Source organism: Diadema setosum, chromosome 17, assembly GCF_964275005.1.
Source record: "Diadema setosum chromosome 17, eeDiaSeto1, whole genome shotgun sequence".
In the NCBI taxonomy this organism is placed as follows: domain Eukaryota; kingdom Metazoa; phylum Echinodermata; class Echinoidea; order Diadematoida; family Diadematidae; genus Diadema; species Diadema setosum.
In genome coordinates this window covers 15,246,753-15,272,006 of record NC_092701.1, presented here as the reverse complement: position 1 = coordinate 15,272,006, position 25,254 = coordinate 15,246,753, and the positions used below count along the sequence as shown (strand labels likewise).

Below are 25,254 nucleotides of genomic sequence, written 5' to 3'. Positions count from 1 at the left end.
AGTGAGGTTATTTGTAGTATAAATTGACAAATGGATTTGTTTGTGTTTTGAAGTGCATTTGTACCATTTTTGTTTATGTTACATCAAGAATGGGTTGATTTATGAATGATTTGAATGAAATCAATAGATATCAAGGAAAAACAAAAAAAAATGTTGAGGTGGTTTATATGCATTATGAGGATTTGTTTGAGTGTTTGTTGGTCTTTGTTTATAAATTCGTATGTATTTGCAGTGTGCATGTGGCAGTTCGTTTGGGCTAAAATCAACTAACGATTGAGAAATTATTTACGGCATGTCGAAATTATTCGTTCATGCATAAAGCATGCCAAACTTATTCTGGGACAAAGAATAGTGATATGAAAGTTGAAGTTACGACTGATGGAAGAATATGACTGCAGTGGGAAAAAAAATGAATAAAGACAGATAACATTTAGGGAGGGTACCTCCCTCGTATGCCTTTTCTCTCGGCCTCTCTCTCCCAGCCCGCCTCACCACTGAAATTGACACACCCATACTATTTTGAAATCAACGCCGCTGTGAACTCTATAAACACGTGCTCATACACGTTGAAGGCATTTTCATTGCCACAGTAGTGCCTGCTGCTCAAAAAGTTCATTCGCACAAACATCAAAACAAAAACACAAACAGACACACGTACGCACACAGGCACACGTGTACACACAGACAAAAAAAACACTACCACTATACAGCCACCTCACATGCACAGTTTCCACATATTGTATTATTATACTCCAAACACACACACACACACACAGCTATATGCAAACGCATACACAAGTCAGAGCTGCCAACTAGTACTGATTTTCAGTAATTTCTACTGAAATTGGAGGAGAATACTGAAGGTTGCAAGCAAATTACTGATTTTAGAAATCATCGTCTGTGATATACAGATGTATTCTATTAAATTGTTAAGGATTACTGATTTTCACTCAAAAAAGGTGCAAATTACTGATTTTCAGCCATCAGAATACTGAAAGGCTTTTACAAAAGTTGGCAGCTCTGACAAGTCACATGTTATACGCACCTACAAATCATACACAGCACATACCATGCAGCCCCCTAACACACACACACACACACACGCACACATACGCATAACTTACCAGTTATACCCGCCCCACCTAGCATAACACCGGAGCAACCACCCCAACCACATAATTCACAGTGCATGGCCGGCGACAATTTTTGACGGGACGACAATTTATGTCGCAACAAAGGCATCTTCAGAGATATAGTAGGAAGGTTTAGGAAGCCTGACATAGACTTGTTTGCATCTAGGCTTAACACACAATTGCCAGTGTATGTTTCATGGAAGCCAGACCCAGTGCGTGGGTAGTAGATGCATTCTCATTGGATTGGAGAAACCTCAATTTCTGTGCTTTCCCACCATTCAACCCTATCTTCAAATGTTTGTGAAAAAATTAGGTCAGATCGAGCACAGGGGCTACTGATAACACCCAATTGGCCTACTCAGCCGTGGTTCCCACTTCTACATGATTTGTTGCTAGAGGAACCACTTGTCCTTTATAAGAGTGACTCTGCTCACACAGCCTGTTTCAGGGGCTGCACACTCACTAACAAGCTTAATCTCTTTGTTGCAGGCTTGGCGTGAATACTACTCTTACCAAGGACTAAATCCAGAAACCGTGAACATTTTGGGTGCATCATTGAGAGACTCCACAGAAAGACAGTACAACATATATGTCAAGAAATGGAGAAAATTCACCGAGATCCACAAAGTTCCATGGACCAACACCAATGTTGGAAAATTGCTGGAATTTTTCAATAAATTATTCCACAGGGAAAGTTATAGTGCCATCAATGCAACAAGAAGTGCAATGGCCTCATTCCTATAGTTAGATGATACTCATTACACCGTTGGAACACACCCTGTAATAGGCAGATATCTGAAAGGTATCTTTAAACTTAGGACACCTACGCCTAGGTACAGTCGCATGTGGGATGTACATGTGGTACTTGACTACCTCCGTGGTGTGTCACCAGCCAGCAAGCTAACTCTACAGATGTTAACACTTAAAGCAACCATGTTATTAGATCTGACTACAGCACAAAGAGTGCAAACCATTCACAGCTTTCAGCTAGACAAGATGAGCCTTATGGAAGATACCGTGGAATTTAATGTTGACGAACTACTCAAACAAAGTAGACCAGGGAGTGTTGGAACAATTGTACGCCTAAAAGCATTTCCTGGAGAGAAACCTTTATGCGTTGTTAGATATCTGAAGCGGTCTATCCACCTCACCAGCTCTATTCGTGGAACGGAGAGGCACCTCCTTATCACTTATCAGAAACCACCCAGGAGGGTAACTAGATCGACAACCTCTAGTTGGATCAGAACAGATATGCAAAAATCTGGTATCAATACCAGTCAGTATAAGTCGCATTTCATCTAGAGCAGCGGCTACATCTTCAGCTAAGCAAAAGCACCTGCCCATCAAGGACATACCTGACTAGGCTGGGTGGACAAATGAACAGACTTTCCAGAACTTCTACCTTTTAATCCTGTAGATACAGGCACTGGCATCACCCGCACTATTTTGGGACATTGACCAGGCCACTCGAGTCAGTCAAGTCACTTTCTTGTGATGGTACTTAATTTTTATGACCACTGCACTTTGAAGTCTCATATATTCTTGACCGAGGATTGCATGACAAAATAAAAAATTAAACGAGAACTTACCATTAGAAGTTTAATTGTTTTCCTGATAGCAATATAGAAGGGAGTGAATATATGCCCTCCACTCCCTCCCAGTGATTCAAGCTTCAGGAAGTTCTGGTTAGTTTTTGTCGAGCCCACCGGAGGTGAGGGGAGACTAAGGGATCGCCTGCAGCGTCTGTCCGTCCGTCGCGAATGGTATCTCATATGCCGCTCATCAATCTTTTTAGCCATGATCTCACATTTCCTAAAATGATTGTCGGTAGGAGTGGTTTGGAACCCCTCCTACTAGCACAAACTTTTGACTACACCCCACTTTCCTCCTTTCCATGGCTTTTTGTTGCTAAGGAAGCCATTTTACCGGGCTGCTTTGACTGTCCGGGCTTAGAGACATAGAGCATCGAGGTTGAGGATGGTGTAGACAGGGCTATATTAGTGGTAGCTTAACTTTCCAGTAAAAAAGTGGTAGAAAATGTACGCCAAACAGTCACAAACAACAGCAACATGACGGTTGCGGTGTTTTCTTGATCGTGATTAGCATAATCAAGCAAACTGCTACCACATTGAGGAAATGCAGTGAAAGTAGAGCTAAAGTGAAGAGACAAATTAGCTGATTGTATTGTGATGGAGCGGTGCCCTCAATATTTTACATTTTTTTATTACTCTATTTTGCAGACACAAGTGGTAATGTCAGCCCAACATCAGCAACCCCTGTCTGTGTCAGTCCTGCTCATACTCCTTCTCAGCTCACACCAAGTTCAACCCCACCCCCAACACAACCAAAACCGCCAGTGCAGCGCAAAGTTACACCACAGCCAGCAGAAGGCCCTTCTCTTGCCAAGCAGCCAGAGGACCAATCTCTAGGCAACCGCTTCAGTAAATGGTTCACACCCAGTGAGTCAAAGGTCAAGCAAGGAACAAGAGTGGAAGATGAGAAGCCGGCTGGTAAGGTCTACTTACGACTTCTGTAGATGACTCTGCTTAGTGCATGGTCTATTCAATGAAGTGCCAAATGCATTATGTCAGCAAGATATTACTATATGTTTCCTGTATGCTCTATACTGCATTGAAAGACTGATATTTGCATTGCAAGGCTATCTTTGTTCATTAGGAATTTATTTGGACATTAAAAGAGTTATTTTTGTCCTGAAAGTCAAGTTCATTTGGTGATTCAATGAATTTTGATTCCACTTTTCTACTAAACTGTCAGGAAACTATACTCAGGCTTTGCAGATGCCCACTGTGTGTGTATGCATGTGTTAATATGCCTATTCAACCACTGTGAAACAGTAGGTGAATATGCAAGAGAATACTAAGTAGAGGGGTGAAGGTTGAGGTTTGAATGTTCTTCAATTAGTCTCCCTCTATCAAATTAAACAAATGTTCTCTTGCATTTAAATGTATCAATGCTTTGTCCACCTTGGACTACTTAACAATGTCAGAATTTTGGAGCTTGGGTATTTGTTCAAAGTTCATCGTGTCACTGTCGGCAACCAGGGATAGCCTGGTGGTAGCGTCGCTGCCCGGAAAGCAGTAGATGACAGGTTTGAGTCCCGTCGTTCCTTTTTTCCAACATGTCTGTTAAATTACAGATCAGCAGTTGCGATCTTACAAATTTAATTTTTTAGAGGGAGACAAATTGCAGAAACTTCAAACCTCAAGTGGTTGAATGTGTTTTAAGAATATAGTCAAGTTCCTGGATGTGGTTTTCCTTTGTGCGTACACCAAGTATTGGTTTTGAATATGGATTCATTTTGGACAGCCGCACATAACATCAATAATCTGTACCAAATTTCAACTGAATTACTTTTGACTAGCAGCACCCCTTGAAATCCACATCGGGCCGAGTCTTCACACGTAATTCTCTCAGGGATTCGCTACACTCAGTACAATCCCCTCTTATCCCTCTGCAGCCCTTAAACTTAGTTAAAACCCGTAAACTGCTAAGGGCCACTTTTCTGGCCCTTAGCTACATTTTGTGTCTTTTTGTTATCATGAACATGTATTTAGGTGAAAACCCATGTTATTTCACTGAAACATATTTAGTTTTGTCAAACTAATGCAGAAAAAATAGGTTTCATCATAAAAATGAAATTTTACAGCTAAAATTGATGTCAAAATATTTGTTTTTGCACAAAGCAGGCATGGCAACGCGGTGCAACCAGGTGTGAGAGCCCTAGTCCCGATTATTGCATGCTCTTTCTCTCTTGTCAAAGCACCTGGTTCCCACCTGTAGTTAAGCGCATAACTTCTCGGCGGTGCCGCGCATGACTTCAAAGGAGAGCTGGAGTTGTATCTCCTTCTCTCACTCCTCCCTGGTATGGAGTAATGCATTACCATGGTACCGTCAAATATTCATAAAGTCATGCAAAATGTGGCTCAAATTACCCTTTCATTTTTTGAGCAATTTACCTAAAATTTGGCCTGCATGACTCTTTTCATAGGTAGATTTGCAAGACACCTTTTTCGTCAATTGCATGTGTTGCCGTGGCAACGACAAATTTTTGTAAAAATCACAAAATGTGGATCAAACTGCTCTCAGTGATAAAACAATTCAGCTGAATTTTGGCACATGCAATCAATGGCAGGCAGAGTTGTGCAAGACACCTTTTCTGTGAGTGTTTAGAAGTCTGTTGCCATGGCAACAGCAGTTTTTGCACAAATCATACGAAAGTTAATGGATTGACCCAAATCCCTCAATTTTGGAGCAATTGACCCCCAAAGTGGGCATGTGTGACCTCTGTCATAGGTAGATGTACAGAATACCATTTTTAGCTCACCTGAGCGGAAGGCTGAAGTGAGCCGTTGCGATCGCTTTTCGTCTGGCATCCGACCTCGGGCGTCCGTCGTGCATAAACTTTTTACATTATCATTTCCTGCATAAACTTTTTACATTATCATTTCCTTTTTGAGAACCCCATGACTAATTTTCACCAAACTTGTCAGGTAGCATGCTTAGGGGGATAGGATCTCAGTTTGTTCAAATGGGCACCATGCCCCACCTGGGGGCCCCCAGGGGGCCCAAACCCCCCAAAATTAAGGACTCTTAAAAAATCTCCTTCTCTAGAACAAGGAGTGATATAGCTAAGTTAATAATATGAGTTGTACATCGTGGCCTAATCAGGGGTGTCCCCATTGGGACTCAGGGAAGTGAGGTGGGGAGAGGTCCTAATGGGGCTGAAATTGTACATTTTCATCTTCTTCTTGAGAACCCCATGACCAATTTTCACCAAACTTGGCAGGTAGCATTCCTAGGTAGATAGGATGTCAATTATTCAAATGGGCACCATGCCCCACGTGGGGGGCCCCAGGGGGCCCAAACCTCCAAAAATTAAGGAATCTTAAAAATCTTCTTCTCTAAAACCAGAAGTGGTGGAGCTAAGTTAATACTATGAGTTAGTACATTGATGACTGCAGTTTCAAGTTTGTTCATGGCGGAATCAGGAGTACCCCCTTGGGACCCGGGGGGGGGTCCAATTGGGGCCTAAATTGTACATTTTCAGCTTTTTCTTGAAAGTGCCACTATGAATTTTCACCAAACTTAGCAGGAAGCATCCCTAGGGGGTAGAATCTCAGTTCCTTCAAATGAGCACCATGTCCCACCTGTATATTGTGTGCTCTCAATTACTTTCCACAACTTTGAGCTATGACCACAAAACTCACACCACAGGTACATCACCTAATTATGCCTGTCAAGTTCAAATATTGACTAATTCTGACAAAGTCCAAGGTCAGTGAACTTACATACAATGTATATTGAAAAACACTATAATCACAAATTGCTATATTCAGGTGAGACTTTGCTTGGCATTTACCTTCTTTTTTTTTTTAACTTGCCAGATTTTGGATGTGGTAAGTACATTGTACACTGATGCAATTCATGTGCCAGCAAATAATGTAATATCTTACCTGTTCAAATTATGGAGGGTTAGCAGTCACTGCATTATTGTTAATGTACCTACCAAACCTGCCTACCAGTACAATTATATTTACACTAGAAAGTGTATCAAAGGCAGAGCAGGTATGCTTTCAGAAATGTTTCAGAATCATTTTGTTAATCACAAATAACTACTTCTTTCTCTGTGTCTTTATTACCTCCAGTTATAGAGTCACCTGCTGAAATCATGCTTTCTCATCAGAGGCCACCATCAAAAATCAACACTGTAGATGACTTCATCCCAGATGAAGGACTGGATAAGGGTTTCTTTGATGACACAGAAACAAGAGCTGCAGCCCCACCCCCCAAGAAGAGTATATTCAGCTTTGGGAGGAAAACCAAACCCAAGCCTGCACCACTCCCTGTTGTAACACCAGTCACACCTGAAGCAGATTCTGACAGGTTGGGAGCTGGTCAATGTAGATACATGAGAGAGTAATGCAAACACAATCTCTTGCATAAGTCTTATCAGGGTCACAAGGTATCAGTCCCAGTCCCAGTCTAAAAACATAAATCACTTCAACCAAAAACTCTTCTTGTCAACAATCCCACCAGACATCATGCATCGTCACAATGACTGTTGTTGCTTGTATTGATAGAGACAGGTTTTTAACTTCTTTTTTTTTTTTTTTTGATAATTTCCCCCACACTGACTTCAGTTCATCTTCAGAAACAGCTGACCATACACCACATGTCAAGGAGCATGAGACCCACACAAAACATAAACACACACACACACTCCAAGAGTAGTAATAACTGTCTGCAGTATCATAAATCATGAGCATACGTAAACACCTGAGAAAATTGAATCACACTGCTGTTGAACAAGCATTCTTGTTGTATTGTATTCTTTGCTGTTACATGCAGTTATGGAATCAGAGTACAGGCTGTAGACTGTGTGAGGCAATTTACACAGGATTTCTCAAATTGGGACCCCAAAACATACAGATTTGTAAATGTCAACATACATTAAAGAATTTCATTAGAAATGACACAAGCAAGAAATTAAAACTTTTCAGTTTCATTGATTTATGTTATATCAGCCTATTTGAAGTTTGACTGCCAGTGTATGTCTGTATCTTCATATTTTACTTGAAATGCACTTTTGTTAATACGGTTAGAGTCATGGAATGCTTCAGGTACACTTTTATTCAAAACAATTTTCGAACGATACAATTGTCTTTATAACATAAATTCAAACTGTTGAATTATTGCATCCTAAAAAATTAGAAACCAATAACTCATGAAATCATAGATATAAATTATAGATCTCTTCATGGTGGATATCCATTTGTGATTACTGCTTTAAACTATAGGACAACTGTGCGATCACACAATCCTTTAAATGCTTTCTAGAATATCAGTGAATTAATGTTCAATCTGAACCAATGTTTTTTCACTGGAAAAAGTTTCCAACCTCATAATGCCTCTTTATCTTCATCAAATCATTCATGCAGATTTCGATAATAATAAAAATTTTAAAAAACAGCTGTATGTCAAATACAAGCTGAATCCATGTGTTCAATCATCTCTTTCTTTTTTAGTGATGATGGTGCCAACCCCATGGTTGCAGGTTTTCAGGAAGAGTTGGATTCTGAAGATGAGGCCACAGTAAACACTCCTGCCATGTCACCAGGAAATGAGGAGGTTGATTATGAGTTGGACTCCCCAGATTCCCATGACCATTTTTCGCGGGAGCCTCCAAGATGGGACAAGTCAGTGAGCTCAAGTGGAGAGGATAGCAGACCAGTTGTTGCTGGTGATGTTGACATAGACTCTGATACAGACAATCATCCAATAAAGTCCCTGCCTGCCAGTCAAACCTCTGACTCGTTACCCTCAATGTACAGTGCATATTCAGGACATAATGTAACCGAGTCATCAACAAAGTCCATGACCTATGGTGGTGACAAGAACAAAAACAGGGGAATTCAGTCATCTCTGTTCTCATTACCATCATCATCTTCCGAGAATCAGCATGCAAAATCTATGGAACCTACAACCAAAACAATATCAACACCATCACACCAAGAAATTGATTCCTCTCCTGAGGAAGCAGAAGATGGGGGAGATGAGATAACAGTTCTCCAAGACTGTGTGGACATCTCAGATGATGAGCAGTCTAAAAGTAAAACTGTAAGCAAGAAAGGAGTACCTATAGATGACAGCAATGAGGAGGAAACAAATCATCCAGAGGTGATAAATAGATCTACATAAATGTGGAATAATGCCATTATATGCATTTACAGTGTATGCTTGTCGTGTCTTGTTCAGGCAGCTGGGATATAGATATTCTTGACACCTCATTTATTTGTTGCAAACTCATGTTGAATTGCATTGATTCATGATGCATCAACATCACCTTTGTAGTCAAATGAACAACTATGACTGTGCCATATATTTTATGATTTTTGTCCCCGCCGAACGAGTTCGAGCAGGGGACTATGAAACGGGCTCCGTACGTGTGTGTGTCCGTGTGTCCGTCCGTGTGTCCGTCCGTCCGTCCGTGTGTGCGTCCGTGTGTGATCAAAATCTTCAATTTGCTACTTCTCTGTTATTTATGAGCCAATTTTGATTCTGTTTGCTTTATATGATAGCACTACATGGGAGCTTTGAAACTTCTACACAGAATTTCAGTCGTGACCTTTGACCTTGACCTTTGACCTATATTGTACATTTTGCTACAAAATGCTACTTCCTTCGCCATTTCTAACCCGATTTTGATTGTTTGCTTTATGTGATGGCACTAGGTGAGGGCTTCAAAACTTTTACACAGAATTTTGACCTTTGACTTCTTTGACCTTTGACCTTGATTTTTGACCTGTATTGTACATTTTGCTACAAAATGCTACTCCTTCGCCATTTCTAACCTAATTTCGATTCCGTTTGCTTTATGTGATGGCACTAGGTGAGGGCTTCAAAACTTCTACCCAGAATTTTGACCTTCGACTTCTTTGACCTTTGACCTTAATTTTTGACCTACATTTTGTTGTACATTTTGCTACAAAATGCTACTCCTTCGCCATTTCTAACCCGATTTCGATTCCGTTTGCTTTATGTGATGGCACTAGGTGAGCGCTTCAAAACTTCTACACAGAATTTTGACCTTTGACTTCTTTGACCTTTGACCTTGATTTTTTACCTATATTGTACATTTTGCTACAAAATGCTACTTCCGGCGGGGACATATATTACGCACCGCGTAATTTCTACTTTTCCTTGTTCGTCAGATTACCCTAACAACATATGTCTGTCATTGCTTAAGTACAAATATTAACAAAAGACATTGGAATGGACCTCCTCTGAGGCTGAGCTCAACTTGCATTTTTGAATGTTAACATATGTAATAATAATTCCGCTTTCGCTCTGATTGGAGGTTCTGATAAGGGTTGACAGAATGCCTCATTTCACATTTTTTGGATATTTTTGTGACTTTTGATTGTATTTTTTTTTCTTTATTGTTGTTTTTCACAAGGGTCCTAACTTTCCAAAGAACTGTATATAATTTGATGAAATTGATCAATTCCATGGATTTCTTTCACTGGTCTACTTCAAGAATAGGTGTCCATAGTCACCATCGTACCAACCAGCATTATGATGCATTTACACCATGTTCCTGGCGGCCACAGCAGCCCCCTTTGCCCGAAATGTGTAATGCACTGTGGGTAGATTTTGTATGAGACACTTCTCCTGTTTTCCCCTCTTCATATTCTAGTCTTGTTAGTTGCATTCCTTGATCTGGTGAACATATAGCTTTCAGACTCTGTTCTCATGTCTGGTCAGGCTAGACTATCAATATTTTCTGTCCCAGCCAGCTACGGACCACCTCCAAGTTTTGTTATGGCCCATTACGTACCATCATGTTTTGTTGCATTCACCCCTTTTTACTACGGCATACAAGGTATCTCGTTGAGGTCATGGGGTCAAAGGTCAAAAGGTCAAGAAAAATGTTAAAATTTTACTCAATGCATAAACTTATGAAAGGGTCAAAGTCAAGTTAAAGTCCTCAAATCCCCAAGTGCATGGTCTCCTATTAATCCAATTAAACCTAGGTCAAGGAAGGTGAAAATTCAACACATTTATGACAAACATGTCATTTCAGTATTTTCCGAATTTTGTGAAAATGTAATCACACATTGTCCACATGTACTATAGACCTACATGTATTAGGAGAATCATGCATTATGGCGGAGGCATACCAGTCGCCGTAGCGACATTTTTAGTTGACATTTTAAAAGTCTGACACGGCATTTAAGGCAATCACGGCCTGTCACATTGCCTTTCCAGTCTCACCGCGTTGTCTCGCGTCCATCCCGTTTTGTCCACCATGGCCTGAAACATGAATGCCGTGGCTGCCAGGAACATGGTGTAAACGCAGCATTAGTTTCATAACTTACTGATGGTGACAAGTTTTTGTCAACACAACAGATGTCCAGAAACAGAGAGAGAGATATCTTCTATTTTTCAAATGGCACAATGTGCCATTGACAATGTGCTCTGGGTGATACCATTTGGGTGATACCATTGGTAGTGACATTGGTTCACTGTCATTCCCCCATTTTTAGCTCACCTGAGCCAAAGACTCAAGTGAGCTATTGCGATCATTCTTCGTCCGGCGTCCGGCGTGTGTCATGCGTCGTGCTTAAACTTTTTACATTTTCATCTTCTTCTTGAGAACCCCATGACTGATTTTCACCAAACTTGGCAGGTAGCATCCCTAGGGGGATAGGATCTCAATTTGTTCAAATGGGCACTATGCCCCACCTTGAGGACCCCCCAGAGGGGCCCAAACCCCTCAAAATTAAGGAATCTTAAAAAATCTTCTTTTCTAGAACCAGAAATGATAGAGCTAAGTTAGTACTATGGGTTAGTACATTGATGACTGTAGTTTCCAAAGTGTTCATGGTGGAATCATGGGTGCCCCCCCCCCCCTTGGAACCCAGGGGATTGGAGGGGGGTGGGGAGGGATCCTAATGGTTCCCAAATTGTACATTGTACATGCCCAAATGACATGAATTTTCAAACCAGAAGTGATGAGCTAAGTTAATACAATGAGTCAGTATATTGATGACTGTTGTTTCAAGTTTGTTCATGATAAAATCAGGGGTGCCCCCCACCCACCCATGGGACCCAAGGGAGTGGGATTGGATGGGTCCAAATGGTGATGTAGATTGTACTATGTTCATAACCATTGAAAACCTCTTAATGAATATTCACCAAACTTGACAAGTAGCATGCCAGGGGGTTAAGATCTCAATTTGTTCAACAGGGCACCATGCTCCCCTTGGGGGCCCCTAGGGGGCCCAATCCCCTTTCCCTAACATTAATGGTTATTTCCAATCTTCTTCTCTAGAACCAGAAGTGATAAAGCAAAGTTAATACCTTGAGTTTTTACATTGATGACTTTAGATCAAAGTTTTTAGCTCACCTGAGCCAAAGGCTCAAGTGAGCTATTGCGATCGTTCTTCGTCCGGCGTCTGTTGTCCGTCGTGTGTAAACTTTTTACATTTTCATCTTCTTCTTGAAAACCCCAAGACTAATTTTCACCAAACTTGGCAGGTAGCATCCTTAGGGGGTTAGGATCTCAGTTTGTTAGAATGGGCACCATGCCCCACCAAGGGCGCCCCCAGGGGGGCCCAAACCCCCCAAAATTAAGGAAATTTTTAAAAATCTTTTCTCTAGAACAAGAAGTAATAGAGCTAAGGTAATACTATGAGTTAGTACATTGATGACTGTAGTTTTAAGTTTGTTCATAGCGGAATCAGGGTTGCCCCCCCCCCCCCCTTGGGACCCAGGGGAGGGGCCCTAATGGGGCCTTTATTGTACATTTTCATCTTCTTCTTGAGAGCCCCATGGCAAATTGTCACCAAGCTTGGCAGGTAGTATCCCTAAGGGCATATGATCTCAATTTGTTCAAATGGGCACCATGTCCCACCTGGAGGGCCCCAAGGGGCCCAAACCTCCCAAAATGAAGGAATCTTAAATAAAAAATCTTCTCTAGAATCAGAAGTGATAGAGCTAAGATAATACTATGAGGTAGTACATTAATGACTGTAGTTTTAAGTTTGTACATAGCAGATCCAGGGGTGCCCCCTCCCCTTGGGGGCAGAGGGGAGGGGTGGGGAGGTCCAAATGGGGGCCTAAATTGTACATTTTCATCTTCTTCGTGAAAACCTCATGATGGATTTTCACCAAACTTGGCAGGTAGCATCCCTAGGGGGTTAGGATCTCAATTTATCAAAATGGGCACCATGCCCCACCCGGGGGGCCCAGGGCGCCCCCAATCCCCCAAAATTAAGGAATCTTTAAAAATTTGGGCCCTTATTGCACATTTTGATTTTCTACTTGAGAATGCCTGGTCAAATTTTGGTAGAGCTGTGAATAATTAAGATTAGTGACTGCGTGAAAGGTGAGCGCAAGACCCCCAGGTCTCTTGTTCATTGCACATCCAACCCACCGCCCAGTAAGGAATCTTTAAAGATTTTTTCTAGAACCAGAAGTGATTGAGCTAAGTTAATACAATGAGTCAGTATATTGATGACAGTTGTTTTAAGTTTGCTCATGATAAAATCAGGGGTCCCCCCCCCCCCCCACCCTTGGGAGCCAAGGGGGTTGGATGGGATGGGTCCAAATGGGGATGTAGATTGTACATGTTCATAACTGTTGAAAACCCCTTGATGAATATTCACCAAACTTGACAGGTAGCATGCCAGGGAGTTAAGATCTCAATTTGTTCAACAGGGCACCATGCTCCCCTTCCCAACACCGTATATTAATGAATATTTACAAATCTTCTCTAGAACCAGAAGTGATAAAGGAAAGTTAATACCATGAGTTTGTACACTGATGACTTTAGTTTTAAGTTTTTCATTGCACATCCAGGGCTCCCCCCCCCCCTTGGAGTTGGGGGGGGGGGGAGGGATTCTTATGCAGACCTAAATTGTCCTAAATTAAGGAATATTCAATGATATTCTTCTGTAGAATCATAAGCGATAGAGTTTTAAGTCTTTTTTTTTCAAAATTGCATAGTCCAACCTTCTATAGAATATAATGTACTCTGCAATTATTCTTACCAGTGTGATGGAATATGCAAATGGACACCATGTCCCCAGCTCTCAAAGCTACCCCCACTTCAAGTTTCCAATGATCTCAGGTAAGAGTCTGCAAGAATGCATGGAAGGTGAATTTGCGATACTCGGGCGCGAGACCCCCGGGTCTCTTGTTTCTTGCATGGTAGGTACATCTAGATGGACCTCTTCAGCGCGTTACCACATTGCTTATTTCAATGAATGAATGATGCGGGTGTTTTACATGAGTGAGTTTGAGTAACTCATGATTACATACAACATTGCTCAGCTAGACTTGGGAATCAAACCCAGGTCCTATGGTTTGGGGGGCAGATGTGCTACCAACTGAGCCAAATTACCACCCTAGAGAGAGATAGGATTAAAGCATTTAGTATTATGTGATACTGTTCCCTTTGATCTGACCTGTACAGACTGCCAAATTTCATTGAAATAGATGAGTTATGTGCCTGTTGTTTTTGATGATGGTGCTTTTAATTCTTTATAGGCAAGAATATGTATAGTGGAAGGTCTGATTACTGTATTCACTGGCAATAAGGCTGCACCACTGCATAAGCCACATCCCACATTTGGCAACGAAAAAAAATGAAATACAGAAGAAATCTATTCCAATCAAAATTTTTGTCACTTTCCTCAACTTTGAAAGCAAACAGTACAAAATGAATGATGCAAGCTTTATGCCAAGATTCTGAAGAATAATTGAGCTTTTAACATGAAGAATAATTGAGCATGTCTGCACAAATGTTGATGTATGAAATTGTGAAATGTATCAAATTGTGAAATAGGTTTGTGTTTTCATACACGCATGCTGTATAGTGTGCTATGAAAAGCCGATGTATTCCGTGAGATAACACTATAAGCCAGTTTGGAGTTAGCTCATAGGCACATTGATACAAATGACCTTTCCAGAGGCTCCAACCCCAACCACCTTCTGATCTGGAGACTCTCCCGCCTGAAACCCCTAGCATACGGGAAACTCCAACTTGATGTGCGCAAAGTGCACATCACGAGCATGAAGCGCGAAGTTCCTTGTGGCCAGGGGCCAGGGCCCGCTCAAGGGTTCTGGAAGCTCTTTAATGCTTTCTCATGCTATCCAAGGCTTATTTTTGATCATACAATCAGCTGACGATGGCAATAAGTAAGAAATTGTTTCGAGCGGGAGACACAGAGCCAGGGTGGGAGAAATTAAATCTCAAGCGGGAGAACTGGAGATTTTGCAAAAATGGGCTTTCGGCGGGAGATCTCCCATGGAAAGTGGGAGAGTTGGAGTCTCTGCCTTTCTTTTTTCCTCAGTCAGTTAGGGGCACTTCACTCATTTTCAAAGCGACATAGTGCATAAAGCCCAATGCCCTTTGTGCGAGCTGGCGCAAACTGGAGCGATCTTGCGAGAGCTGCGGTGAGGTCGCACAGTGGGCGACGACCAAACAAAAGCTTGCATCAGCTCGCCACTGCAAAGGTGAGGTCACTTGAGCTTGCAGGGTATTGGACACGTTCAAAAAATGTTGAGACCTGCGGTTAGGTTGCACCAACTCGCAATCTGGGTGCACATTGAGTGACCCCAGCTCGGCCTAGATCAAAAGCATTCAAGCTTAACTGCTCGTCCTTCCAAAAGGGTTGAAAACTCAGAGAATTTGTGGGAAAGTTGAGTTTTAAAGACAAAGTCAAGTCCAGTTACAAGTTGTCTGATGAGAAAGATTAAGATCTCTCAAGTATAACAGTGAAAATTTGACCAGAATCAAAGAAGAAAATTAGGGAAATTATGACATTGTTAAATTTCACTAATTTCTGCAGAACAGTTCTTGTACAGTTGATATTTATATGCAAATGAGTTTATGATGTCGTCACCCCAATTTTTCATTGCTTGTGTGCAAAAGTAATGACATTTATTCAATGTTTCTGTTATCATAGCATAACATATGATGTTATACCTAGTTGAATAACTTGAATAATGATGCAGTTAGACACTATCATCAGGATTTGAGACCCAAGCAAAATAGTGCTTAAATGATAAACTGGAAATGTGAAAATCTATTAACAAAATTTGTGGCAAATTGTGAAAAAATGGAATCATAACTACACTATTTGCATATTCGTATTGACTGTTAACGAACTGTTAACAAAAAAAAAATTATGAAATTTCAAACTCGTGGCGATCTGGTGGAAGCTGGTGCAAGGTCAAGGTCAATTTCAACTCATGCCAGATGCAGGCTCAGGTCACACAGTGGGCATTGGGCTTTAGCTTTATATAACAATTTTAATGAGATTCATCAATCCTGGTTACTCAACAACCATTGCATCCCAAAGACCAACCTTAATTCTCCCAAGTATAACAAATATATACAATACATGAAGCATGAACATTTCTGGCTTTTATTTTTATCTGTAGTATTACTTTCATTATAAAAATTATCATCAGTTTTTATTGTATTTGTTTACAACTGATTTGTGTCTCCATTAATTTGTAGCTGAAAGGAAAGAAGTGTTGGTACACAAATAGATTTTAAAAAAAAACACCCTTAAGATATTTTGTAGCTGTACATACTGTACATGTTATATACTTTGTACTACTTTTATTGTTAATTTGGTGGGTCAGCTTATATTCTCAAATTTAAAGGAGAACTTTAATTTTCACACTTTCACATTTGAACAACTATAAATTGGTTATAGTGGATACAGAGTTACAGAATTTATAGTAATTTGCTATGTGAATAAGGAATAAGAATGTTTTCAGAAGTGATGACAAATCATAATGAACAAGGAGGATAACATAGCAGCTTCACCATGAGAATGCATGAGTGTTGGCTCTATGTAGCAGAACAAAAGAAAGCATGCATATTCTACACAGGTGGCCTTACACAAGCGGTATCGTAAGGGAATTACATTGCTGCAATATATTTTCTAAAATATGTAAACATCCTGCTCATGCATTCGTAGAGGGAAGCTGCTCTGTAATCATCCTTGTTCAGTGTAATTTGATTTCATTTTTTTGGAGCCTTGGTTCTCTGCTCAAGGGCCACAATAAACTCCCACAAATCTAAACATAGAGCTGTCAATTTATGTACTACATGATGTGAAATTATAAAAATTGACTAGACTTCCCCTTTAACAGCTTACTTCAGTGTAGCCTCTTGTAGGAGAAATGCAGCATCAATGAAAGTGGGACACTGTTGCTTTTTCTCTTGAATAGGGATAGTATTTATTGGCTTGTGTCATTGCTGTGGTCACAACTTTAACCACTTGTGAAATTGTCTGATGAGTTCTTACTAGTGAAATCTTATGCTAGCAAAATGTATGGCTCATACATTATGCTAATGACGAAAAACTACCAGCATTGTGTTGACAAACTCTTTCCTCCAATTTTTCTCTTTCCCTCTATCTCCCTCTCTTCTTCCCTGCTTTGTCTCTTAATATTGTTATGGAGTACCTACAGGCATCAAGAATGTCCAGTCAGGGAGTGTCCTCTCCTACAAGCCTTGGTCTGACACTCGAATTGGCAGATCTGAACTTCCTGGAGAGTGTTACCTCAAATCCTGCTAAGAAACCTGTTTCACGTAAGAACATCATATGTCTACAAATACTCTGAGAAACTTATAGTCTCTTTAATACTGATTGTAAATTGTGAATATATACTGCACAGTTTCTATGAGAATATAGTCAATTGGGATGTGTGATGTATGTCATGTATGAGCTCGTATGTGTGGAAAAGCTTCCTCCTTGATCAAATCACCTGGAAGGCAGGGCTCCTGGAGAAAAAAAAAGAAGAAAAAAAGTATATTTTACCAACACCTCAGCATGACATCTCATCTCAGTGTGGTAGAGAACCACATCTATAAAGGTATATGCGTTAATATCAGTTTGACATAAATATGTTCAGAAGAAAAAAGATTACAAGATAAACTCTACTAGTTACGTAGTAAATAAAATCATGTGGATAGTTCATGAAATTGCAAATGAGGCTCCTATGATATATCCAACACATACATACATTTGTAGGCAGCGATATTTATCTTTCTTATACAAGTATCACATACCAGTTAATTTAACCTTTTATGTACCAAAGAGTCAAATGTGCACACATTTCACACACAAACCTATGGACAGGAGATTGATATGGCATGCAAAGGGTTAGCAGTGTTTTAGGTGATAGGCTATCCGCATATCAGCCAAGAGCATAAGCTGAATTTTTTATAAAAAGCTGATTTTATCAGGAAAGGTCCAGAAATATGTCTAGAATAACACACTACAAGTCTATAATGACAGCAAGATTATATAGTCATCTTGATTATGCAAATAAGGGTCAAAGTTCTTATTTGAAAAAGGCCAATGTTAAATCATTTACCATTTGCAGATAAAACAAAAACCCAGCTGTAGTGCTTCAAAATAGTTCTGAAATATGAGTTAGGATAGAAACAACCATTGTTTAAAAAAAAAGGTAATCAATATAAACATTGTTAGGTATTGTTAAATTGACAAAATGTGACCAATACATGTAGTTATTATAAATTTGTTTCTAGACTTGTAAAACCGTCTACAGTTAGGATTTTATAGTGAGGCCTTATTGCAAAATTTTTATATGGTAGAACTTTTTGTGGTACAATTGACCTACACATATGCATCAAATGATCATTCATTGTTGTTGACCAGAATGAAAGAAGTTTATGGTGTAAGAGACCTTGCTTAGAATTGGCTCAAGACATATCTCGCTCATAGAAGGTCCCACGTGCGAATTGATGGCAAATCATCAGTGGATGTTCCACTTGAATTTGGAGTCCCACAGGGCTTGATGATGGGTCCTCTCCTGTATCTCAAACCTGTAGCTGATATTTTTGATAGGCATAACATTCGTTATCACATGTATGCAGATGACATACAAATCTACCTGACCTGTGACCCATCTCAGAGAGACAATGTAAACCAGACATTAAGGAAGATGTCAACTGTCATGTCTGAGATTAGAAAGTGGATGCTGAGGAATAATTGGAAATTGAACCAAGAGAAAAAGCAGTTCTTTGTCATATTTTCCAGATCACACCAAACACATCTGCAAAATGTGAGCATTTCACTGGATGATGTAGTGCTGAAGCCTTCGCCATCAGTTCGCATACTGGGACTGGGAGTTGTCTTTAACAGCCAAATGACTACCGATAACGAGGTCACCAATATTTCGTGTAATATCAGATATCATTTGAGGAACCTGGGTCGCATTATAAAATATCTTGAGGAGTCTTCTGTGCATGATGCAGTGAGAGCGCTTGTACTCTCCAGACTAGATTATAGTGTAAAGCTACATGGCACTACATCACAAAATCTCTAATGTTTACAGCTTCTCCAAAATCATGCTGCTGAATTAGTGTCTAACAAACCCAGGTTTATCCATGTGACACCCCTTATGAATAATCTGCATTGGCTTTCCATCTCTAAGAGAACTGAATTCAAGACTGCTACACTTGCATGTAAATCCCTTCATAATAAAGTACCAGCGTATCTTTCTGAGCTCCTCCACATCCGTCAGGCAACATACATTGTATAACCTTAGGCCCACCACACGTACTGTGCTTACCATCCCAAGAACCTGAATAACAGCTGGACGTCAGCCTTCAGTATTGCAGCACCACAATCCTGGAACACTCTCCCCATAAACATCCAATCAGCAGTTAACATAGATCATTTTTTTTTTTCAAAAGTAAGACCTCATTGTAGCTCTTACTTAATTCCAGTGCGAGTGATCTGAAAGTTTAAAGTCACTATTTATTTGTTTTGCTTTGTCCTTTCTCTGTTTTGTTTTGTTTTGTAAATGTTAATTTCATGCATTTTGTTAAAATTTTTGAAGCGCTTTGAGTCTGCATAGAATAAGGGCTGTATAGATATTGGTTAGTAAATGTGTTAACTTGAACATTTTTAAATCACTGCTCCCAATGGTAAACAGTCCCTTTACAGCTGAGAATGCCCTGAAAACATTTTATTGTCATGCTTCATTTTGTTCGAGTCGAAGATCTCTTGGTAAATATACAGTTAGGTAGCTTGTAAATTATTCCCACATCCACACACACATATGATTACCCAATTTTCTTTTGTCTTGCATTACAGAAACAACTTGTCTAAACATATTGTAACTTTTGCATTTACATAGAACTCACCTTATTATTATCAACATTTTTCAGTATACCTCAAGTCTGTATATCACATCCTTTCCATGAAAATGAGAGTCGACTTTGATATTTGCTTTAAAGGGATGGTACAGTATTGGTGGAGATGAGAATTGGGCTTTAAACTTTTTGCGAGATACCAAGAAAACACTTATGATATAGTACAGAGCATACCATTTTAAGAGGAATTCAAAGTTTATTTGATGAAAATCGGGTTTGGAGTGACTGAAACATCCAAAAACAGAGTAAAACAAAGCGATCGTAATAAAGTGTGGGTCCCACACTTTATTAGAATCGCTGTTTTTTGGATATCTCAGCCATTTCAAAACCAATTTTTATCAAATAAACATTGAATTCCTCATAGAATTACGTGCTCTTTCATATTTCATATGATTTTTCTCATTATCCACCAAAAAATGTTAGAAACCTGAAATTAGGTCGCAACCAAAACTATACGACCCCTTTAATATAAAAGAGTGTTACTGCTTTTTAATTAATAACACCATACATGTACATAGTACTGCTTCGATTGCTAACTGTCCCCTTTTAAGATGTGTCGATCACGGGCGAATGATATCTGATGACCCTCCAGCGCATCACCTAACTCGTCTTAAAGGGATGAGTTTCATATCTCGTTCTAATTTTGTTTTGTCTCTTAATGCAGTAAGTACGAACATCCAATTTTGACAAGTATGATATTTTAAAGCTGAGAATCTTTTTTCCATTGTTCATTCTTGACATTCTAGACATTTGTCTCGTAAACTTACATGTCATCATTCCTGTGGCAATGAGATCTATGGCTTTCACTTACTTGCAGGAAATGTTTCAAGGGCCAGTGATGAGTTTGATGTCTTAGTTGATGTGGAACAAGATGACATCAGTGAGAGTGAGACAAATACCAGTACTAGCACCAGCAGCTCTGCTAGAAAGAAAAAGCACAAGAGCAAGGACAGAGAAAAGGTAAAAACACACACACACACACACACACACAGATTGACTAGTCACATAAAGAAATAGTGGCATGACAGTTTTGGTTCTCTCCCTGATGAAAATTGGTGTGCCAATACATGTATAGCATTCTGCATTTCAGTAACGTACACCAGCTGCTTATCATTGACATATAGGCCCGAATTCACGAAGGTGGTACAAATGAAACCATGGTTTAAACCATGGACAAAAACCGTGGAGCGCCAAGTGTCGCACGGAATATTTCATTACGAAATTGGTCATTTCGTTGACAACATGACCGTTTCGTTAACGAAATTATCATTTCGTGGACGTAATGTTCATTTAGTTACAAAAATGTTGTCATTTCGTTACAAAATAATCATTTCATTGACGAAATGACTGATTTTTTTAACGAAATATTCCATGCGACACTTGGCGCTCCATTGTTTTTGTCCATGGTTTAAACCATGGTTTCATCTGTACCACCTTCGTGAATTCGGGCCATAATGTGTAAATGGTAGTCTTTGAGTATTTTCCAAGGTATGACTCACAGAAGTTTAAGCACTCTTTAGGCGCGGTCAGACTGGCAAAAGATCGAGAAGTTTAAGATTGCGTTCTTTAAGATCTCTAAGTTTTGCCAGTGTGACTACAAACTTCCGCGAAACTTCTCATGTACAGATGTGCATTGTCACGTCACAATCACTAGCCATCAGACAGCGCACTCTTGCTTGGGCCCGTACCAATGGCTCAAACTTCGCAATCTTAAAGGGGCCCTGAAATCCAAATGCATGTTGATTTGTGTTGATTTATGATACCCTCATCATCACTTGTGCAGTGAAACAAATATCTAGAAACATTCCATATATTTTTAACGATTTTTTTCTTCTATTTTTCTTCAGATTACTTGGGAACGCCCACAAAAAATCCTTGCAAACCAATATTCCTCAGATGACCTCATCTGTCAGTCATTGCTAAAGTACTGAAATGTTTAACAAAAGACATTGGAATGCACCTTACCCTTGACTCAGCATAAATTACATGTTCCCTCGCCATGTCTTTTTTTAGTCACATTAATATCACAGAAACATGTAACTTAATATGCTGAGTCGATGGGGAAGGTGCATTCCAATATCTTTTGTTAAACATTTCAGTACTTTAGCAATTATTGACAGATGAGGTCATCTGAGGAATATTGGTTTGCAGGGATTTTTTGTGGGCGTTCCCAAGTAATCTGAAGAAAAATAGAAGAAAAAATGGTTCAAAATATATGGAACGTTTCTAGATATTTGTTTCACCGCAAAAGTGATGTTGAGGGTATCATAAATCAACACAAATCAACATGTATTTGGATTTCAGGGGCCCTTTAAACTTCTCAATCTTTTGCCAGTCTGACCGTGCCTTTTCTTGTGGCTTGTTTTCAACACTATTGCTCTTAGAGAGAGGGAAGATGTCAGAGTCTTGTACTTCCATATTCGAAATCTTGAAACTCTTTACAACAAATGTTTGGATGAATAAAATACACCAAGTAGATGAAGGCCTGTGGAGTGCAGTTATAATGACCATTTTCAAAAATTTCATTTAGATTTTCTCTTTCTGCTCATTTAATTTTCCTGTTTCACTGCTATCAAGTACTTTTTAATACGTTTATGTGAATTTGTGATTTATGTAAAAATACATAATATTTTCTGCCCTTCAAAAAGTGCTAGTGGATGTGTTTAAAATACAGTGTTCATAACTCCTTAAAATGTCTTTTTTAGATTTTTGCAATGACAGCAGTTACTCTTATGTCAAACATTCTTTAATTCATGAAAATAAAACAACAAGCTAGATAAAAACCTTCTCTTCAACTGCCAGGATCAAGAGAAAAGCCATAAGAAAGAGAAGCACAAAAAGCATCGTGATCGTGATAGAAAACGGGATACAGTGGAGAGGCATGGTCAGGAGGCTGTTCATGATGATGCTCAGAAAAGGAGGAAGAAGAAAAGCAGCAGCAGCAGTGTGAGCAATTCAAGCAAGAGCAGCAAAAGGAAGAACTCTTCTGAGAAGAAGGAAAAAAGTGGAAGTGAAGCTGGAGGAGTTGAAGAAGCAGCAGGGGGCAGAGAAATGGAAGACACAGCTGCCTTAGAGGCCTTTCTAGAAGGTATGGATGAGGCAACAGTGGGGAATTATGAGCAGTTTTGAAACATTGTAATCATTGTCACCTTCCCTTTAATACTTTGACAGTGAGTCAAAGCTCATTTATGTGGAATATTTTTGTAGGGATCAAGCAAGACAAAGGGTGGAAATAGACACTGGAGTGCACCAAGAGATATTCAACCACTGGGTAGTGTAGGAATCAATGCAAGTGGTAAACACTCTGCATGGTCTGTGGAAAGATGCTGGGAATTTTGCATTGTGCAATATCACAAATTTCCTCTACAGTTTTGTTATATTAGTAAGTTTTGAGATGGTTGTACAGTACTCCCATATCACATTCTGCTGTGCCAACACCTTTTTGACTTCTATTTGACTTCAAAGAATCTAATGCCTGTGTAAGTTTGTACGTACAAGTCAACAGTTATGAAGTTGCTCCTGCTCTTGCATATATATACAACCTTTACTAGACAATGACATACACTGTATTGTGATGTAATGTAAAGCAAAATACCTTTGTCTGAACTGCTGTTTTCTTTCTTAACTCTTCTTTTTTCACTTTTTTTTACTTTGAAGGGAGACACATTGCACTACTTATAGTGAATTTGTGTAGTCATACTTCACTTACCTCTTCATACAATGTATCTTTATACTTTTAAGCTGTTGCATTGTCTCTCATATCCAAGATACTATTAAAGCATCAGAATCCATTCCTTGCAATGGGGATTTATGAGCAAATAGACAAATTGATTAGTGTCAATTATCATTATCTTCTATGCCTTTGCCATGAAGTGTTACCGGAGGCATTATGTTTGTCGGGCTGTCTGTCCATCCTTCCATCCGCTCTTCCGTCCGTATTCAATTTTGTGGACAGTGCAACTCAAAAACCGTTTGAGGTATCCTGATGAAACTTAGCATGATGTGTATTAGTGGACGAAGTCGTGCCTATCAACTTTTGGGTGCACATGCTGGAGGTCAAAGATCAAGGTCAATTGCTCAAAATTTCACTATTCCCCCCATATCTCTGCAATCCCTGAAGGTATTTTTTGAAACTTTGTAGTGAATACATGTACTACCCACCATGAATTCTTTAGAGAAAATTCAGGCCATGAGGTCAAAAGTCAAGTGAAAATGCTAAAATTTTACTTTTTTCTCTGTATCTTGGAAATGGTTCAAAGTATCTTCATGGAACTTGGTACATGTGCATGTGCTGCCTGACAGTGATTTTCTTGGGAATGTGGGGGTTGTTGGGTCAAAAGTCAATGTCAAATCCTCAAAATTTCACCATTTCCCCTACATCTATGCTATGTCTGAAGGTATTTTTCTTGAAACCTTTTGTATACATGTATTACCAGCTAGAGATTCTCTGGAAAGGTTTTTGGCCAAAAAGCCAAAGGTCAAGTGAAAATGCTAAACCTCTCCTCTTCCCCGATATTTTGGAAGTGGCTCAAGTTATCGTCATAAAACTTAGTTCATACATTTGTATGCATGTACTGCCTTAGAGTGAATCTCTTGGGAATTAAGGGGTCATGTGGTCAAAGGTCAAGGGTCAGAGGGCAGGTTATAATGCTAAATAATTCTACTTTGTAATGCTGAAATTACACTTTTTCCATAACTTGGAGATTACTGAATGCATGAACTTATAAAAGAGTCAGAGGTAAAGTAAAAAATTTGTCAAATTCCAAATACCTGGTATACCCATTCATCCAAAATTAAATTTAGTTCCTGAAAAGTAAGTACTCAACACATTTGTGATAATCATGTCATTTAAATTTTTTGTCAGTCATGTGAAAATGTCATCACACATTGTCAAGTCATGCATAGACCTAGTGGGAAAAGCATGCATTATGGCGGAGGCATACCAGTCGCCATAGTGACATTTTTATTTGTTATTTCTAAAGCTAATTAATCTTGACCTTTCTCTTGTCAAAGATGGAAAGCACTTATGTAAGATAAGAACATTCAGATAGTGTCACATAAACAAATGATATGTGTGCAACAAATCAAGTGTAATAAAATCCTTGGTTTTAGTGGCCACCAAAGCAGTGTATTAAACAGACAGTGATCATCTCTGCATCTGGTTACCTCATGCAAAGATTTTCATCTTACCATTTTATTTCCTTTCCATTTTTCTTCTGTCTTGTTGCAGGTTTTTGATTTTGGGTGTGAAAGAGGTATAATATGCTTTTACATCAGCTCACCAGACAAATTTTATACAATATGGTGTAGGTGTGTGTGTGTGCGTATGTGTGTACTTGTGGGAGATGTATAATGCTCTTTCATTGCCTTCCATAGTTATTACTTACA

At 39.5% G+C, this 25,254-nt stretch overlaps 1 protein-coding gene across 1 annotated transcript; it reads left to right on the top strand.

Annotated features, from left to right (window-relative positions):
* Positions 1-3,437: 3,437 nt before the first annotated feature.
* Positions 3,438-25,002, top strand: LOC140241205 (uncharacterized). Its single transcript, XM_072320962.1, has 6 exons — positions 3,438-3,643; positions 6,800-7,037; positions 8,180-8,831; positions 17,151-17,271; positions 20,684-20,826; positions 22,669-25,002. The coding sequence occupies exons 2-6, from the start codon at positions 6,823-6,825 to the stop codon at positions 22,993-22,995; spliced, it is 1,458 nt and encodes a 485-aa protein (XP_072177063.1). The 5' UTR covers positions 3,438-3,643; positions 6,800-6,822; the 3' UTR covers positions 22,996-25,002.
* Positions 25,003-25,254: the final 252 nt, after the last annotated feature.

Excerpts from the sequence above, each read along its gene's own strand:
- LOC140241205 (XM_072320962.1), top strand. The coding sequence starts at position 6,823 with ATGCTTTCTCATCAGAGGCCACCATCAAAAATCAACACTGTAGATGAC. Across the intron at positions 7,038-8,179 it reads CCTGAAGCAGATTCTGACAG|TGATGATGGTGCCAACCCCA; the intron begins GTTGGGAGCTGG and ends TTTCTTTTTTAG. Across the intron at positions 20,827-22,668 it reads AGAGCAAGGACAGAGAAAAG|GATCAAGAGAAAAGCCATAA; the intron begins GTAAAAACACAC and ends TTCAACTGCCAG.